This window comes from Hibiscus syriacus, unplaced genomic scaffold (genome assembly GCF_006381635.1).
Source record: "Hibiscus syriacus cultivar Baekdansim isolate YM2019G1 unplaced genomic scaffold, ASM638163v2 tig00110954_pilon, whole genome shotgun sequence".
Lineage (NCBI taxonomy): Eukaryota > Viridiplantae > Streptophyta > Magnoliopsida > Malvales > Malvaceae > Hibiscus > Hibiscus syriacus.
In genome coordinates, this window is record NW_024062931.1 from 528,954 (window position 1) to 549,931 (window position 20,978).

Sequence of the window (20,978 nt, forward strand, 5' to 3'; positions counted from 1 at the left end):
TCTGAACAGAAAGTTTAGAAAATCACCAGAAATTCTAAAAAAAAAAATTGAAGAATGAATATTATATCATTGTATTATTATATCAATTTAGTTTTGTTTAGAACAAATAGAAACTTATTTCAATGGGTATACAAAAAAGATATGAATTTTTAATAGGTGATAGGTTAGAAAACATGGCAGCAGATTATGCTCGAAACAACTTTTATTAGTTAACTTTGAAAATTCTCTATAAATTGTACAAGCAGAACTAGACAAAGTTCCTTATATGGTTAGATTCATATTCGAGTCTAATTTTTATTGGTGCAAACAGAATAATTTTTCAGTATATAAATTAATACATAATAATATTTGTTTGAATGTAGTGCAAACTGCCATAATATGAAATTTTGATAAATTTTGTATTGAAAATAGTGGAAGGCAAAGGATTTAAATCTAAATCTTAGTGAGGCTTATATTTTGATTAAAAAAATAAATAAATAAAGTGTTGAAGTGAATGCAGTTTGTTTATTCGATTATTATAGTCGAGGACGACTTGCGATAAGTTAACCTCATTTTATTTTTCAGTATGATTTATAAATTTTCAGTATGAAATATTTCCATAATTTTTTTATCAAGTTCTATGAATGATTTTGGGTATGAACTGCCCAATTATGATATTTATGATGATGAATTCTAAATGTTTACAATTATCAGATGATTTTTAGTTATCAGATATTTACAGATATCAGATGATTACAGTTATCAAATATTTACAGACATAAGATATTTTACAGTTATCAGACACATATTAATAAATGATTCTATGATGATACATATAAGCCGGTTATATGTTGCATTGAGAGTCATAAGTACATTTGACATGTCATTTAGTGTACAATTTTCAGTTATCAGTTCAGCTTTGGTACATTCATGTACCAATGTTCAACACAATTGGTGCTCAGGTTATGATTGCACTGAAGTGCATCATATTACAGTTTCAGTTATGATCCGACACCGTGTTGTGCCTAGTACGCACCTTAAACTCATGTACCTTATATTCTCTTACATATACATTGAGTTATAACAATAAGTGTGAAAATTATGAAAATATATAAAAGAAAAGAACATAGAATAGAAAACAAAGGAAAATATGTTTGAATGAAAAGAACAAAAGTTATTCATGATATTTGATGATGACTTACATGATTTTTGATAAAAATGTGAGATGATGATTTTCAGGAGGAAAAACGGCTTGACTAACCCGTTTGGAAGTTTAATATTTTTATTTAAATTACAATTTATTTCTTATATATTATGAAATTTATGGTTTTATATCACTTTAGTTATATTTCTTTCTCATTAAGTTTTACTTAGTGTGTGATGATTTTCATGCGTAGGTTCGAATAAAATAGAGGTCATGAAGTGAATAGCTTGCCAACATCTTTTGCAAAATCAAACCTACCGATAGTATTAGTAAGACATCATAACTTTGACTTATTAGTGGCATGTACATTATATCTGTTGGGTTGCTTTATCAGATTTATTTTAAAAGGGATTGTAATAGTAATTAGGGTTATTTTATTTAGTTTTGTCTAATTTTAGTATTAATCTTATTTATGAGTGAATAGTATAAATGTTATATTTTAAATGATTTAAAATCAAGCAGTATTATGCAGTTGTATTTGGATATGAAACAACACTGAACTGCCTAATTACTGACTGAAATCAAATTAGTTTTCAATGATCAAACATTATTTTATAAATGTATATGATTAATGAAAAAATTTAAATTTAAAAAGGAATATATTAAATGAAACAAAAATTTTAAGTATTTAAGTTCAACAAATGTCAATTGAATTGATGTGATATATGTGGCTCGTATTACGAGACATATATGAGCTATGGGAGTTATATCCTTCTTTGCCTTCACAATAGCATCACACAATACTGAATTTAACCCCTATTGTATATCTGCCTCCATATCAAAAATATACTTCTCTAGCTCTAAAATCCTTCCCGACAGCAAGAGAAGTCTATTATTCGTCCAACTTTTAATTACTCTCTTCGATTCATTTAACATGTTTGCAATTACTCTTCTCCTTTTATCTTTTTTCAACTCTTCCAATGTTGATTCCATAATTTCCAGAAAACTATGTTCTTCCATCAGATAGTTAAAAAGCTTGAACGATTTTGAACCCCAACTAACCACATTCATTTCTAGTAGAATCACATTATGATCTGATAGCGATTTAGGGAGAAGAATATAAACAACATCTAGATAAATGCTCAAGAATATGGAATCCACCAAGAATCAGTCGAGTCTGACAAAAGCGGGGGAATCCCTATTGTTGCACCACGTAAAATTCCCTCCAGATAAAGGAAGATCTGTTAGTTTAGCCTAAAAAATAAACTCTGTTAACATTCTCATTGAATGTATGTTATGTGATTTCCATTCTTTCTCCCCCAAGGACAAATATGAGTTAAAATCCCCCCACATAAAGAACATTCCATCTGTTATAAGAAAATTAGAAGTTCCTCAAAAAAGCTCTCTTTTCTGATTCAACGGCAGGATCGTACACATTAAAAACACAACAATCCTCTTTATTATCCTTAATTTTGCCCTTCATTGCTATGAACCTTTTGAAAATAAACTGATGCTCCATCTCGAACCAATTTTCATCCCAAAGACTAATTAAACCTCTGCTGCCCCTTCTGAAGGAGACGAGACCAAACCTTTTAATTTTCTCCCACCAAACTTCCTTAGCAACGCTTGATTCACAGATTCCAATTTTATCTCATGCAGAAACACAATAAATGTCTTCCTCTTTAAAATCAAACTCCTCACTGCTCTTATATTCTTTTTCCTCCCCATACCCCTAATATTCCAAGAGACATATGAAAAACTTGACATTAAAATGGTTCATACACCTCCTGCGAAGATGGGAACTCAATTTCCAGCTTCCACAACCTTGTTTTCCCCAAATATTCAAATTTCCTTGCAAATGCTTTTTTTCACCCCGAAATGTTATACCCATCATTTTGCTTACCTCCCAGGTGTCATTTAATTCCTCATTGCTCTCTGTACTAAGCATAATTCATTGGTTATTTGTTGGGCTACATTGTTCTTACAAGGGTTACTGAGCTCATGGTCTTTGATTAGAGCTTTATTACTGGCACAAAATGATCAATACAGCAAACTCTATGAAGTAGGAAAATCTTTAGGTTGCTCGTTATATTACTCGTAATTTGACTGCATTCCCACGTAACAGAAATGTTAATGTCAAATCCGATCTGCAGGTTGACCACTTTACCTCCTGGACTTGGCTCTCTGACTTCTCTAAGGCAGCTTCATGTTGCCAATAATAAGTTGACTAGCCTTCCAAATGAAATAGGCTTCCTGACTCGGCTTGAAGTTTTGAAGGCCGATAATAATCGGTAAGTGATGTTTTCATTAGGATGTATTAAAGGGCTGTAACATAGGCTTCTTTTCAATACATGATAAAATCACATTCACTTGTGTTTTGGTTGGTGTTACCCGTTTTATATTATTCAGAATAACCACTATTCCGGCATGCATTGGTGAATGTGGGTCTCTTGTTGAGGTGTAGGATTCTTGGCCCTTGTCTTTAATATAACCTAGCTATTATACACGTAACAATTCAAATGCATAGTTTAACTTAACTGCTTAATATGTTTCACGTTGATCTTTCAGAAAATGGGTAGGATCCGTTGACGCAATATGAAAGTTTTGAGTTTACACCTTTCTTGGATTATTGGATGATTGAAAATGAATGATTGAGATTAACATTAATAAATGAGTAGATGTTTACGGATAAAAAATGGATTATCCTCAATTAAAAAGTTGTAATCTCAGCCAACTGTAGCAACTCTAGAAAAGTAGAAATAAATCCCCTTCCATCTGCTTAACTAATTTTGCACCAAATTAAGGTCATTCACATGGGTAGCTGGTCCATAGAAATAGTTGGTTTTCATGTCTGGAGCTTTCCCTCCTTAAAATAAGTGCTTACAAGTAGTGTATTTATTGCATTGTCTTTACTATGGCTGCAGGCGTTGCATTTCAGTAATAATGGCCTAAAATCCCTGCCTTGTACCTTATTCAAACATCGCCTCCAGCTCGCCACACTGGATCTCCACAACACTGAAATCACAATGGATCTCCTGCGTGAGGTTATACTTCAATTCCTATATTATAGCTACTAGTTAAAGTGGACCTCATTTGAGATGCCTGATTAAGACCTTCCTTTGAATAGTTTGAAGGGTGGGAAGATTTCGATGAACGCCGGCGATCGAAGCATCAGAAGCAGGTGGATTTTCGAGTGAACTCTGCTGCATTTGACGAAGGCGCTGATAAAAACTAATCCTTTCTATTATTTTGTAGTTAACGGCAGGGGAAAAAGGACATTGATTCTGCTTGTGATTTGAATAGTTCAAAACAATACTTTCCTTTTAAAAACAGTGCTTAAATGTCAGCAATGGAGAATGGTGAAATAAATCAACTCAGTAAAAACGATTCATTCTCGACAATTGGAAGGGCAACTGGCAACCAACAGCCCGTTGGTTAAGTAACTCAAGTTACCTCTGCCTTATTTGGATAATAAAAATTCTAAAGGCGAGAGAGAGTTAAAACAAAGTTGAAAATCCTTGGTTTTTTATGCTTGTGAGCCACCTCCTCGACATTCTTAAACTGAACCAACAATTAGGATAAGCACGAAAATGAATGCTTCTATGAATACAAGTACCCCAATGCAGCGAAACTCATTGCCCATGGATAAAGAAAAACCGTTTCAACATCAAAACCAATAAAAATTAGAGCAAACATATAATAACGGATTCGAAATTGTAACCAAGCATCTCCCATTGCTTTTATACCCAATTTATAACTAGAAAGTTTTTTCGGACCCTTTCTAATTATAAGAAATCCCTTCCCTCTTATTTACGTGAATGGTGATCCATGAGCAAGTTGCTTTTATCTTGATAATTAATAGATTTATATGATAAAAAATCATATCCTTTGTTTTTCTCAATTTTTTTGTTATATTTTTGTTCTAGATTAAGTAATGAATTTGCTTGAAAATCATTTTTTCGTAATGAATTGATCTTTTTTTTTTATCTAAATCCCATTTTATTAAATCTTTATTTTGAGCCAGATAGCGTTGATTGACTCTATTTCGACATTATACTGGTACTAGAGAAGAGCTAAAGGCTAGATTATATTAGTAACAAATAAATCCTTTGTGTGTAAAAAATATCAATATATTTTTTTTGTTGGATAAAGGTGAATCTAATGCCTAAGATGACTCAGAAAGCATATAATCACGTTCAACTCAGAACTTTGTACGCCTACTTGGGTATTGAGCATTTACCTGTAAAAATAGAAATCCTTGGAATTTATAGTTGCAACTTCGTAAAATGGATCGGGTAGCTTTTTTCTTACATAGGGAATCATTCATATACGTGGGGATAACATATAGATTTATTTTATAGGTATTTGTTTGCATCCGTTTTATTCTATTGACTTTTGCTTGAGCTGTATGATAAAAAATTATCATGTCTGGTTCCTTCGGTGGATGAATTTAGAAAAATTCACCTATCCTAATAACAAAAATACCTAACTTGAACAATCTTGTATTAAGAGCATATTAACTAACATAAAGAAGAAAACTTGATAATATTATAATTTTAAAAATATTGTTTTTTCCTATTTTTTATTTTATTGTTTGTAATCAATTTAGTCTATTTAACAAAATTAATGAGTATCCATTAGGGATGTTCATAAACGGTTAATCGTACCGTTTAGCCTAAATAATCGGTTAACTATTATAACGGTTATGAGATATTTCTAACCGTAACCTAACCATTAAGAAACGGTTAACCACTAACGGTTAACCATTATTAATGGTTCGATTACATGTTAACCTATTACAATTATTTGTCATTTTTTTTCATAATTCATACTAATATATATATATAGAGAAAATAACCTCAGTGACCGAAAATGCCTTATAATATACGATTTTGACCAACTTTTTTTCGATTTGCCAAAATGACCAACAAAATCGCAATGCGATCTCTAAATCGCAATGCGATTCTGACTATCGCAACGCGATTATGACTATCGCATTGCGATTTTCCAAATTCGCGTTGCGATTTTAGAAAATCGCAATGCGATTATGACTATCGCAACGCGATAATACATAATCATAACGCGCGATTCTGACTATCGCAACACTGAATTTCAAATTCGCAACAGGTTTTAGTTTCGCAACACAAATGTTTTGGGTATATAACTACACAGCAGCAGCAACTCATAACCTAAATCCCTAAATCGCAACTCATTCCATCTCCATCTATCACTCTCTCTGGCGACATCCGTTCCTATATCCAACGACATCCTATATCCAATGACATCCTTTCCCATCCGGCAACAGGTTTTAGTTTCGCAACTCGTTTGTTTAGTAAATTAATTTACAATAATGAAATCGTCTAATGTTGATCATGTTTGGATAGATTTGTGTTTTGGAGGGTCATGGGAGAATGTTCATGGTGTTTTACAATATATGCCTTTACCCATGAATCTTCAACTAAAACTGTCATTAAAAAAGTTAACTTATTAAACTCTAATGTTACGTGTTGCAAATAAATTGAATTTAGAGCCCCTAAGTGGATTTAGGCTATCTTATCAGAGAAAATGTAAAGTTTATTTGTTAACCGACAATAAGATGTTGAACGATTCATTGCTTACATTAGTGTTTCGCAAGATGATGTTACATTGTATGTTGTTGAACCTAGAAGTAGTGAAGTTGGGTCAGTAGCGGGTAGTAATCAACTAAGTTTTTCAACCCCATTTTATGGTGCTCAAAATTTAATGGTTCCACCACAATTTCATCACCAAGAAAATGTTGTTTCACCACATTTCCAATACCAAACACAATCTCAAAACCCACAACCTTTCCATAATCCAAATCTCAATCAACTTTCAGCGCCAAATTCCAGTTTTCGTATTGACCAGTTAGACGATGATGAGCCAACAGAAAAAATTGTAAGTACTAGTCAGTATTCGAAATTTGATCTTTGGTCAATACCCGAACTTTGATCTTGGTCAATACTCAGATTTTGATGATGTTTCAGAAGAAGAAACAGACCCTGCGTGTAATGATTTTGATATTGGTCAATACCCGAATTTTGATGATGAAACAGCCGTTGCCGAGGAAGTTGTTGTTGATGATAATGAGGAGGAAGTTACGACTGTGAATGAACATGTTGAACATCCATTCTGTAATTCATATAACCTTGAAGAAGAAAAAGAAGAAGAAGAAATCCCCGAAGAAAAGTCCCGAAGAAAATGCCACGGGAGTATAACTGGAAAATGCCAGAATTACTTCAGATACCGGAAGAAGAGTTGGTAAAGATAGCAGTTGATTGTTACACAAAAATTATTCGTACCAAGAAAGATGATTGTTTTGATACAAAGGAAGACTTGAAGATAGCTTTGTATACGAAATGTGTGGAAGATGGCTATCAACTAAAAGTTAACAAATCAAGCAAAGATTGTTTCGAAACAAGGTATATGATTGACAAAAACTGTACGTGGTGTATGATTGCAAAGAGGATAAAAGATTGCGAAATGTTTCAAGTTAGGACTTTTATTGATAAACATACATGTTCAAGAACCCAAGTTTTTCCTCACCATAGACAGACAAACAAAAAGGTGTTGGGTGGTTTTCTGGCTGAGTTAATGTTTTTGAATGGCAGGGTATAACGGGAACATGAAATTATGACTGACATGAATGCTCGGTTCAAGATTAGTATCTCATATTCTCAAGCTTGGAGAGCCAAATGTTATGCCTTGGAATTGTTGAGGGGGTCGCCAGAAGCATCGTTTGCCCAACTGCCGGCTTATTGTCACAATTTAAAGCTGAAAAATCCTGGGTCGGTAACTCATATCAAAACAGATAGAGATGGACGCTTTGAGTTGCTGTTTATCGCCATTGGTGCTGCGGTTAGTAAATCAATATAATTTTGTTGACTCATTTTTTTTAGTTACATGAATTTCACATTTAAATGATTATATTTCTTGTGTATATTATTTTGTAGATTCGTTCGTTTATTACTTGCTTGCACACAGTTATTATAGTTGACGGAGCACATTTGAAAGGTCGATACCTTGGAGTAAACTTATTAGCAGTAGTCATGGATGCTAACAATGGGATATTTTCAATAGCTTACGGGGTTGGCAAATCTGAAACCTCTTATTTATGGACATGGTTTATGGGGCATCTTAGGGATTGCATAGGTCCTATTAGCAATCTGACAATCATATTCGATAGGGAAAACTCAATTGACAACGTTGTTAGAAGGTGTTTCCGAGATGCTTTTCATGGACTTTGTGGTGTTCATTTGTATAGAAATCTAAAATCAAGGTCTACTGGTATAAAAAATCACAAATGGACATACTGGAAGGTTGTAAAAGCTTATCGGGAAGTGGATTTTAATAAGCATATAAATTGTTTAAGACGTGTTTTGCCTCAGTGTGCTCAAACACTAGAAGATGTCGGGTTTGAAAGATGGTCAAGAGTACATCAAGTTGGAGCAAGATATGGTTTCATGACGTCTAATAGTGTAGAATCAATCAACGCTCTAAGTCGTCATTCCCGGAAATTACCCATTACTATGTTAATGGAGTTTTTTCGAGCCTCTATTCAACAGTGGTACTACAAGAAAAGAAACCATGCAGGTATTATTTCTTTAAATTCGTAACTTATCATATATTTTACTAAGTATTATTTATTTAAATTTACAGGAACATTGGAACATCGTGTTACACCATGGACTGAAAAAAATATAACAAAACGTGTTGTGAAGTCAACGACATGGAGGTTGAACCATGTTCAAACACTTTATTTGAAGTACTGGATAATAACTTAAATGGGCTTGTCGATCTAAATGCAAAGACGTGTAGTTGTATGAAATGGCAAACATCTGGTTATCCGTGTGGCCATGTTATAAAAGTTGCTCTTCATCTAAACCAAGATGATTCAAGCGCATACGCTATGGATTGCTACACTACAGAAGTATATCGACAGACTTATGCCGAGATTATCTACCCTATTCCACATCCTTCTGAGTGTGACATACCAGATGACTTACAAATAGTTTTGCCACCAGCCATTGACAGAAGGCTACCTGGCCGACCAAAAAGTCACGATCGTATACCGTCTAAGGGTGAAGAGAAGAAGAGATCGACATGTAGTCGGTGCAAGGAAAGTGGTCATACAAGGTTGACATGTGGATCACCAGTGCCATCACAATCATCTTTTCCTCTACCAAAATATAATCCTCATCAAAATCCAAAGCTCATATGGTGTCAAGCAAAAGGAAATCAAAATCGTAATCAAAATCAAAATTCCAATCACAACCGGCTTCACCTTTTGGGACTATTAACTTAGGTGGTTTTTAAATGCAAACGTTGTATTATGTGTAAACTTTTAACATTTTCAGTTAGGCATGTATTAGTAACTTGAGTTTGAACATTGATATGATCTGTTCAGTTATCACTTATTACACATTCATTTCAATATCGCAACGCGAATTTGACTATTATGTGTATTTTATGTGTAAACTTTTAACATTTTTAGTTAGGCATGTATTAGTAACTTGAGTTTGAACATTGCTATGATCTGTTCAGTTGTTATCACTTATTACACATTCATTTCAATATCGCAACGCGAATTTGACTATTATGTGTATTTTATGTGTAAATTTTTAACATTTTCAGTTAGGCATGTATTAGTAACTTGAGTTTGAACATTGCTATGATCTGTTCAGTTGTTATCACTTATTACACATTCATTTCAATATCGCAACGCGAATTTGACTATTATGTGTATTTTATGTGTAAACTTTTAACATTTTCAGTTAGGCATGTATTAGTAACTTGAGTTTGAACATTGCTATGATATGTTCAGTTGTTATCACTTATTACACATTCATTTCAATATCGCAACGCTAATTTGACTATCGCAACGCAAAAAACGCAACACGAATATGACTATCGCAACGTGAATTTGACTATCGCAACGCAAAAATCACAACGCGAATTTGACTATCGCAACGCGAATTTGACTATCGCAACGTGAATTTGATTATCGCAACGTGAATTTGACTATCTCAATGAGAAAATATCAAAGCGTATTAGACTATCGCAATGCGAATTGACTTTCGCGTTGCGATTTTGGCTTTCGCATTGCGATAACGATAAAATCGCATTGCGATTTTGAGTTTAGCGTTGCGAAAGTGTACCTTCAACAGGTCTTTTGCCTTCAATATGATGCAGATTGAAATCAACGAATCAACTTTTACATTTCAATCAATTAAACAAGAACAAATAAGAATTATTTACACATCAATTAAACAAATCAATTAAACAAGCAAAAAATAAAATTAATAATTCTTATTTTCCTCATCAATTATAAAAAAATTAGACTTTTAAGAATCAATTAAACAATAAAAAAAGTGTACCCCAGCTGTTTATGCACCCATACATCAATTTCACGCAGCTCACTTCAGGATTAACCTGCAGAAACCAAACATTTTCTCAAACAACACTTTCTACACATATAAAACCAACAAATAGCAAATTATTGAATTCTAGGTACTTAACAACACTTGCATTTGACTTACCAATTGTTTATGGATACTGCAGCGTCTCGCATATATCGCTCTAGCCATAAAATGCCGAAACCACAAGCCTACTGCACCTCTATCTCTATCGATGGGAGGTAGAAACTGTGTACTTCTGTCGTCAAACGCTCCAAGCACATGCATACGAGAGGACCACAATCCCCTTTGGCTTCCTGCGTTTGTTGTGACGGGGTCTCGTCTCTGATAACTGTAATATTGAACTTCTTTGGCTTCTTGTTTCCAGAATAAGTCCAATAATTAATCGCATCCAAGAATTTAGCCAAATGAGAGCTCCATCCCTTGATAATATCTCTCAAATCAAACAATGATATGTAATTTATCATACTGTCATATACTATTGTCTTCAGGGATGGGAGCTGAAGCTCGACGAGAAGCCAATGAGTACGTTCCAAAACAGGGATAAACACCTGCAATCATAAGTAATAATTCAATTGCGCACTTATTTATGAACACCTTTTAAAATATTAAAAAAAATAAATACTAACCTTATCGACCTCCCACCATGCAGATAAAGTTTAGCTTGTCCATTAGCCAACACATATGATTCCTGTCGTTGATTCTTCAAATGAACTACGTGAAAAGACGTCGGCATAATTGTATATCGCGTATTTTTTTATTTTTCCTCAGTTTCCTTATTATTAGAAGACGTGTGACACCCACGCATCAATATGTTGTTTTACAAAAAAAGACATATATTAGTGAATTACATAAATATTTAAAAAAAATTAATCAAAATGAAATATAAGAAAAATATAAGACTTACCCCCCATCGAAATAGCCTTTGTCTTCAACCCCTAATAATACACCCCACCAAGACCGTTCAAGCAAGAAATACATATCATCGTCGAGTTTGTATATGTCAGTGTAACACCCCTGGCTCCGCTCATGTAGATAAAAATCAACTGCGGTCTTAGCCCAAAGGGTATTATCCAGAATTATCTCCGGTAGTTTTCTCCTCTCCACTTCATCTGCCGGGATAGTACTGGCCGGTAACTCATACGAAAGCCAACAATCATCCATCATGTCCGGCACGTGAGAGGGTTTCTCAATAATTCGACATATTACGCCGTATGAATCGGGCTCTTGAATGGTGGGAGGGACCTCTTCAACGATGACAGGGGCCTCTTGAACGGTGGGAGGGGACTCTTGAGGGATGATAGGGGCCTCTTGAACGATAGGAGAGGCCTCTTGAACAATGACAGGTGAGTCGGGCTTCTTCTTACGGAGTCTTCGCACGTTTGGGGTGAATAGAGACGTAATGGAACATGCACGCCGTCTGATGCGTGAACCCCGTCGTGCAAGAAAAACCCGACGTAAAGCATCCACCTTATTGGGCCGCTAAAAATAAATTAAAACATAAATCAGTAAATACACCAACATGATATTAAACAGTGAAAACAAAGACAAATATGTTTCAAACTTGCACGGTATTCACCCAATTCATTATTCTATCATAGTTCACAAAATGCATCAGATAACATTCCAGAAGTAAGCACTTATATAAACATTTAAAAGGACAACATATAGGTTTAGTGCATGTTCAAGGACAACATAAAGAGTAGTAGTTTATTCTTGAAACTTAAATTTGCAACACTGTGAAGTTAGTATTTGTCTTTTGGTTGAAGTAATGCAATCCATTCAAGTTTCAATTTGCAGAAGAAGAATAGCCGCAACAAGAAACTTAAAATCGCAACGCGAAAATGACTATCGCAACAAGATAATCGCAATGCGAAATAACAATCGCAACAAGAAAATCGCAACATGAAACTAAATTCGCGTTGCAATTTTCATTTTCGCATTGCGATTTTCACGTTGCGATTTTTATTTCGCATTGTGATTATCCTGTTGCGATAGTCAAATTCGCGTTGCGATAGTCATTTCCGTGTTGCGATAGTCATTTTCGCGTTGCGATTGTTATTTCGCATTGCGATTATCTTGTTGCGATAGTCAAATTCACGTTGCGATAGTCATTTCCGTGTTGCGATAGTCATTTTCGCGTTGCGATTTTAAGTTTCGTGTTACGATTATTCTTCTTTTGCAAATTGAAACTTGAATGGATTGCATTACTTCAACCAAAAGACAAAGACAAATACTAACTTCACAGGGTTATTTTAGAACTGTTTAGCAGTATTGGCATCAACCGAATGAATTTACTAAGCAATCTAAGTGAAATGGTTTAATCTAAGTGAAATTACGAGTAAATCAAGTTAAATATGAAAAAAATCTTAAACTTACCTCATTGCGTAGAGTATGAACCTCATTCTACAAGATGCTACCATCTCACGTAGAGCCGCTACCTCACCACGTAGAGTTGATACCTCATCACGCCATGCGCCATTGTCATCGCGTAAATTACCGACCTCATCACGCAAGGCATTGACCTCATCACGCAACTCCCCTAACTCATCCCGTGGAGGTGGAGAACAGGGAGATAAAAGTCGTGGCATCTTTTTCGGTCGCTTATCATGAGGTGATGGTGGAGAAGAGGCTCGATGATGTGACGGAATAGGTGATGGCTCTCGTTGTAGAGGTATATAGTGTGGTCGATCAGGTGATGGTAATGGCTCTGGGTGAGGTGATGGCTCTCGAAGTGGAGGCTGTTCATCATCCGTGCCATAAAAAAACGCTTACTAGCTTGCCACCAATCAGTGGCAAGCTCAGCCTCCGTGGGTGTAAACCTCTGCAATGGAGTGTTGGCCTCCTAACAATATAAAAGCTCAAATAAAGTTAAACGTGTACTAATAATAACTTGTTTATATATGGTAGTATTTGTGTTAACTTACATCATTTATTGTCGTATACCGTAGTAACTCTTCCCAAATCAACAGCCGCCGTTTCCTCTTCCAGGAAATAGCCCTAGGAATATCATTTGAAGTTTTTAATGCATATGTCTGCATGTCGGGAAAAGCCTCAAATATCCAAATCTACAAACAATATAATACACAAACATTAGTAATTGTTAAATAATTAATTATAATTTTAGAAACATTATATAGAAATTCTTACCTTAAAGGCCCAAATAAAGCTTGACAAAGTATATTTGGAACCATCGCCACGCAAACTTTTGCGGTCATCAAAGGCAGACGAAAACTTATTCCAGGTAGCTTTCCATAGATACGAACCCCACGGAAACAGGTTCCATGCATTTAGGTCATCTACCAATAATATTAGGTCCTTAGGAATAGGTTTTCTTGCCTCTCTGCCTAAAAAGTCGGCATGCAAAAGTACTAAAAGGCATACTCGGACAACATCAACGTCATCTATCTTAGTAAAACCATTTTTCTTATTAAATAACCTCGTCAAGTCATCGACGTGTAAATTCGGCTTCTCCATTGACAGCTCAGGAAAAACCCGGGATAACCATGATGGGCAGGTAATATGACTAGTGTATCAACCTACATCATAGTGTCCGAAGCGTAGACCAGTAATTAAGCAAAACTCCTCCCGCCCAAAACACGTATACGCTAGTGGAAAATGAAACCATATCTTTTCATTACCACGTTCTATACTCTCGGGTAGATCGCGTGTCATGGTCTGAAGCCACAGATGGGTCAACATAGCATCTTCACCCGGATGTTGTACTTTGAGCCATGGCCCAAAGCAAGTATCCTCAAACAATTGTCTTTGTACATGTGAAAGCTTCGACGCAATTGTAGTGACTATGCTTATTTTATTCCTTAAGGTCAATTGAGCCGAAAAAAAGTTCTACAAAAACAATAAACATACCAAGTTAGATATACCACAAAAACTACACTGTGAAGATATACCAAAACAATAATAAACATAAAGAGTAGTAGTTTATTCTTCAAACTTAAATTTGCAACACTGTGATTTTTGGTTGAAGTAATGCAATTCATTCAAGTTTCAATTTTCAGAAGAAGAATAGTTTCTGAAACTTAAAATCGCAACACGAAAATGAAAATCGCAACACGAAAATGACTATCGCAACGAGAAAATAGCGAAACTAAAATCGCGTTGTGATTTTGTCGTTGCGATTTTCATTTCGCGTTGCAATTCTCGGTTTCAAATAGTCATTGTCTAAAATTGAAACTTGAATGAATTGCATTACTTCAACCAAAAGATAAATACTAACTTCACAGGGTTAAAGACTAAACAGTTTAGCCGTATTGGCAGCAATCGAATGAATTTAATAAGCAATCTAAGTGAAATGGTTAATCTATTATTGAAATTACCAGTAAACTTATCATCAATTTCAATATGAAAAACCTAATAATAATGCAAAAATTTCAAAATAAAAATAATTAAAAAAACTAACCCTCGGTGGTTGATTTGGTTGATTTTCCATTTTTGACCGTGAATGATTATGAGGGTGGCTCTGAGAGATGGAGATAGACGGATTTCGTCGGAGATGGGGAGGGATTTCGTCGGAGATGGGGACGGATGTCGGCCGTAGAGAGTGAGATATGGAGATGGGATTGAGTTGTGATTTAGGGTTTTAGGTAAGAGTTGCGATTACGGGATATATTAATATTCGTGTTTGGAATTTGAAAATAAAATACGCGTTGCGATACTAATGGCGCTTTGAAAATCGCATTGCGATTATGTATTATCGCATTGCGATAGATTATCGCATTGCGATAGTCAGAATCGCATTGCGATTATGTATTATCGCGTTGCGATAGTCAGAATCGCATTGCGATTTACATATTCGCATTGCGATAGTCAAAATCGCGTTGCGAATCTGGAAACTGATTTGCGATACTGGAGATCGCGTTGCGATTTAGAGATCGCATTGCGATTTTGTTGGTCATTTTGGCAAATCGAAAAAAAGTTGGTCAAAATCGTATATTATAAGGTATTTTCGGTCACTGAGGTTATTTTCTCATATATATATATTACTTAACACATACTTACACTGATGTAAGTGAATAAAATAAAAAAATGTAGCACTTAACGTATACTTACATCCGTGTAATTATGTACATCTCCAAATATCTTAGTACCTAACAATAAACACATAATTATATTGGTGTAAATTTTTTCTATATTTTCAAAGAAATTAAAATTAAAAATGATAAATATATATATTAAATTATTTGTATACAAATTTTATTAAATATATATATAAATTATAAATAATAGAAAACTATATTAAGTTATTTGTGTAAAAATCTAATAAATTAGAAATATATAATTATAAATTTAATTTCTTAACGGTTAACCGTTTATCAAAACTTTAACCGTAACCTTAATCGTTAATCATCATTTTTAGCGGTTCGGTTAACCGAAACCGTTAATATTAACAATTCGATTAATTAACATATTAATTATAACGGTTATATCGGTTAACGATTACGGTTAACTATTCCCGATTTTTTTAACACCCCTAGTATCCATTGTAGGTTTTAGTTTTCCAAAGCTTTATATCTTGAATATGACTCGTTCATTAGCTTCATTGTGCCAATGAAAACTACGCTTTACTGTCAATAATTATTTGAAGTTTTAAATGTGTTTTCAACAATTTAACAGCAAATATAAAATTAAAACTTTTTGAATTATTAACACTAATTAAAATGAGCATTTTATATTTTGGTAAAATAACGTGTTTAAATGTTTTTTAACCCTGAGAACTATAAATTCTATTGGTTTTTTTTAATAATTTTTTAATTTACTTCAAATTTATCGCTATAATTATTACTACAGTATTATAGTCAAGCCTATGTCTAACTCGTACCAAAAACCCATGGACATCAATAAACCCTAAGCCTAAAACCCACCAACTAATAGGACCTTCAACGTTTGGAGAGTTGGATCTCAGATCTCAACATATTATGAAAGTGAATCATCTTCGATAGATCCAACCAAAACCAGTCAAATGATTCAATTTAGGTATACGACGATCAAAGCATTATTCAAAGAAACTGACACCAAATTCATAATTGGGCAAGAAGGTGGTCCGACTTAGACTTTTGGGTTTATATGGTAACTGTTAGTTGACATGGCGGTTGGTACTAGGAGAATGTAACACCCAAAATCAGGGTTGGTGGAATGAACATGAACATAAAAAGTCAACATGTAAGCATGTGTATGTTCTATTTTGAGGGATTAGTTTTATGAAATACATATACCTTTAACATACAAAAGCACCTGGCATGCACTATTTACCCAATATACAAAGCCCATACAATATAACAATATATCATAATCTAACTATACACGTGATGCACCATCGAAAATCATTTTAGTAACCATTTACTTAACTTGCAAACCTATAAGTCATATTCATCAAATATGCTCTTCTCATACCTCTAACTTATAAGGTTAACCAATACAAATACAAGCGTTATAGGGTAGTTCCTGGCCCTCATATTTGCTAGCCCAGCTATTAGATCCATGTGGTAGTTTGTGTCATCATCCTGCAAATTCACGAGTTGTCGTTGTTGTTTTTGCTGTTGGTGTTGGTGGCGGTGGCTGTGGCTGATTTTGTTGCGTTGCTATTGCTGTTCCTGGCGGTGGCTGTTCCTGTTCCTGTTCTTGTTCCTGTGGCTATGGCTGTGGCTGTTGCTGTTCTTGTTCCTGATCCTGATCCTGATCCTGTTCCTGTTCTTGTTGTTGTTGCTGTTCCTGTTGCTGTTGTTTCAAAAGTGAAAGGCATACCCAAATGATATACAGCTAAATAATCAGAACAAGAAGTACAACAAACCTTTTCACTCTCAGAGAATACGAATATACTGGACAAGTCCCACAACTCCACTGACCCTTCGTCGTGCAATGTCACAGACTTGACACCAGCAAGAATGAGATTTTTTGCTGTACAAGTAGAATAAATAGAAGTATCAGCGAGAATATCAGCCCTTCTGCCGCAAGAAAAATGCACTAGACAAATCTAGGACATCAGCACCCAATCCATATTAATAATGGTGCAGCAATCAATAAACATCATACAAGGTAACTGGAAAAGATTTTTGAACAAGCAAATTCAGAGAAAGACATGTCCCGGCAAATGAAATCATTATAAACAAGACAACAAATTTTAAGAAACCCTAAATAACAATCCATCAAAATCTAATCAACTTGTACATCTCATGATTCCGAACAAACATTCTATGCAAATACAACCGGATCTATCTTGATCAAAAGGAAAAGCATGCCTCCGATTCAACTCCATTTAACAAAATTAAGAAAAAGAAAAGATAAAAAATCTAAGATCAAAAAATTCATACCAATTTCATCACAAAGACCCTGCATCCAAGAAACAAGTATATTTGACGCAAAAACCCGCCTCATAGTCTCACGGCCATAGACAGCTAGCTGCCGACTACGGAGATCCTCATCTATTTCAGCATGATTCACATCACCAAGATTCAAGGTCGATGGTGAAGATTCAACGATCCTACCAGTACTCTGATCTCCATTACCTCCTATTATTACACTATTAGCACCGTTCTTGGTCATTGATTCGTTATCCACGGCAGTGATGGAGCAGCTATCAAGGCGATGCTTCTTGAAGGACGATGCCGACGCACCCTTGTGGTTGGTGTTGCTGGAAGTTTCAGAGTCAGCTTCTATAACCATTACTTCATCAGAAGCAGTTCTCTTTCTAGGAAGCATATTGAGAGATAAGCTGCCGAAAATGCCACAGAAACCCAAATAAATTACGGTGAGAGCTACCACAATAGAATATAAAATTAATAATCAGGCATCGTTCATGAGAGGAACGAAGTTCTGGTAGAAATATCCGTTAAAGATCAGAACTGAAACTATAAAGCCCAAGACAAAATCTAACTTGAGCATCGAATTGATTCTAAGGCAAAAAATAGGCAAAGAAATATCATCATTAAGAAAATCATTTACGGAAGCTTAAAATCTTAAGACTTTATCTAAGGAAGCCAAGTTCGATATATTGTCATAAAATCTTTAGAGTTTAAGGGCTTGGTTAATCATAAAACATTTACCAAAAAGCTTCAAGTCCCTTTATTCAAAAGCTGGAAGACCAAATAGCTGCATCAACCAGTTGAGAAATGTTAGATTCATGGTATTCTCATAAATGGATTCAGGGAAGCATGGATTAATAAGGAAACAAAACTAAAATTTAGTGTCGGGAAATAAAAAGAAGAAGCTTTAGAATCCATAACTCAGTTGGAAATTGGAACAAAGACCTCTGAACTCTGAAGAGTGATTTGAGATTTGCAACTTTGGAGGAACGGCGCCTTAATATAAGCTTAAAAAGGCGTTACCGGTATTGTTATTATTTAAATAATAAAATCGGTAAAAAATTACTTAAAATATTATTATTTCTATCTAAAAATCAATATTTTTTAATATTTCTATCATTCATTCTTCTATCATTTTGTCTCTGTTTCAACTTAAATTTAGGGTTAAGTGAACGAACTAAATTAAAACCCTTGAGAGATATCGAGTGAATCCTCAAAATCCTCTCACAGTTCAAGGGCCATGTATTGTTATTGCAAAATGGAAGTCCCCATTTGCAATTCAAGTATGTATTGAAGCAAAGGAATAAGATTTTATGGCCCATGAATAAGGGTTTAGGATTATATTTCATGTATTTTTAGTGGATTTTTTATTGTATGTAATTTTTATTATTTTATACTTGAATTTTCCCTAGAATCGTTGTAAGTTTTTTCAGTGGCTTGACAACGAAGAAAGCAATGGTTCTGTATGTCGTAATCGTTTTTCGCCAGGAGGGGGAAAGACTGAAACCGACGGGGTTTTCTTTTAAAAATTATTTTGAAAAGATGAGGAGTCGCCACCAATCATTTAAGGTGCGATTGGAACACCATAAAAACCGGATGATTTTAAAAAACATTTTTGTTTTTATCAAAATACCGAGTTTTTGAGGTCTGCGAAAATCCAAAAATCAGGTTCGGGAGTCGGTTACGCGTGGGGAAGGATTAGTACCCCCACAAACGCCCAAAATTTGGTACCTAGTTGATTACCCTATATTTAAAATAAAAAATTTGGATTTTGATCTTTATTTAATTTAAAAATCATTAAGGATGCAAAGTTGAAAAGGATATTCATTTACCGAGACCGATAGCATTCGCCCCCGAGCGTAAACGCGGAAGATCAACTATTGTGCCTAATAACCGAATATTGCCTCATTTTTAGAAAACATGATGTGGTTTTGAAAAGGATGTCGACTTATTCAAGGAATTACCAGTAGTCACCCCCTGAGCACGATCGCGAGAGATATACTATTAATTTCTTAATAAGTGAACAGTGCCTTATATTTGTAAAAATAATGCAATCAAACAAAATTTTATTTGTCCTAATTAAACTAAAAGTAAATTAAGGCTTTTTCTAACTTAAAGTGTTAAATTATGAAAATTAAAGAACCCATGAGCTCAAATTTAAAATGTAAGTTCTAGTATTAAAGTTTAATGCTATATATTAAAATGGATTAAATATTCACGTATTAAAAAGTTTCTTTCGATAATTTTAAAATAATCGAATATTACCCTTAATCCAATTATGTAATAATGTCGAGTTACACACATGAGGATATCATACATCTCGTGCAAAAATGATGTCATGTTATTTAGATGTAATTCATTTGCATGCCCGTATACTTTTCAAGGTATATTACATGTATATGCATGATAAATATCCATACTTACAAACCGACAAAATATAATCAAAATCAATAAATTAATAACCTTCACATGCTAATTTTCTATTGATATATGTAGGTATACGTTATCATGGAAAATAATAAATAAAAGGAATCTACAAAATAAAGCTATCGCCATAAAAAAAATAGGTTTAATGCATTTATAATGGAAAACATGCCAATTTAATATATCATACACATTATATTAAAATATGAATGCAAGTATAATATTTTTTATATTGATTTCTTTAGCCTACCGACACTCAAACCTTGTCAGACTCAACATTGAGCCACCAAGCACTTACCACCGAAAACAAGGGAAGTGTCACTATGCAAGTATAATATAACTTATATTTACAATAACTTGCCATATAGTAATACGTACATATCGAATAAAAAACTAACTTATATGCAAATAAGCAAAAGTAATGATTTTGTACCAATACTAAATTACCAACCAACTAAAAATATTAATATATAATATGCATAAATTATATATCTATATGCGTAAATTAATAAAAATTATTATAATATATACATATAAGTGTTACGCATGTTATATATATAAAAATAATTATAATATATACGCATGTTATATATATATTACATAATGCGGATAATAAAATATACATTCTACATACTATATAATATATATAATACACTTAAATAATATAATATATATGCT

General features: G+C 34.0%; 2 protein-coding genes across 3 annotated transcripts; one reads left to right on the forward strand and one right to left on the reverse strand.

Annotated features, from left to right (window-relative positions):
- Positions 1-3,054: 3,054 nt before the first annotated feature.
- On the forward strand, positions 3,055-4,468 carry LOC120148148 (LRR repeats and ubiquitin-like domain-containing protein At2g30105). The gene is made up of 3 exons (XM_039161331.1): positions 3,055-3,414; positions 3,999-4,167; positions 4,251-4,468. Exons 1-3 carry the CDS (start codon positions 3,251-3,253, stop codon positions 4,356-4,358), a joined length of 441 nt encoding a protein of 146 aa, XP_039017262.1. The 5' UTR covers positions 3,055-3,250; the 3' UTR covers positions 4,359-4,468.
- Positions 4,469-16,798: 12,330 nt separating this feature from the next.
- Positions 16,799-18,848, reverse strand: LOC120148208 (ubiquitin-activating enzyme E1 1-like). 2 transcript variants are annotated; one of them, XM_039161379.1, is made up of 5 exons: positions 18,798-18,848; positions 18,618-18,663; positions 17,886-18,286; positions 17,366-17,472; positions 16,799-17,238 (listed from the first exon to the last, which is right to left on the reverse strand). In XM_039161379.1, exons 3-5 carry the CDS (start codon positions 18,271-18,273, stop codon positions 17,209-17,211), a joined length of 525 nt encoding a protein of 174 aa, XP_039017310.1. In that variant the 5' UTR covers positions 18,274-18,286; positions 18,618-18,663; positions 18,798-18,848; the 3' UTR covers positions 16,799-17,208. The 2 variants fall into 2 exon arrangements, with proteins under 2 accessions (XP_039017310.1, XP_039017309.1); XM_039161378.1 differs by having other exon boundaries at positions 16,799-17,292.
- Positions 18,849-20,978: the final 2,130 nt, after the last annotated feature.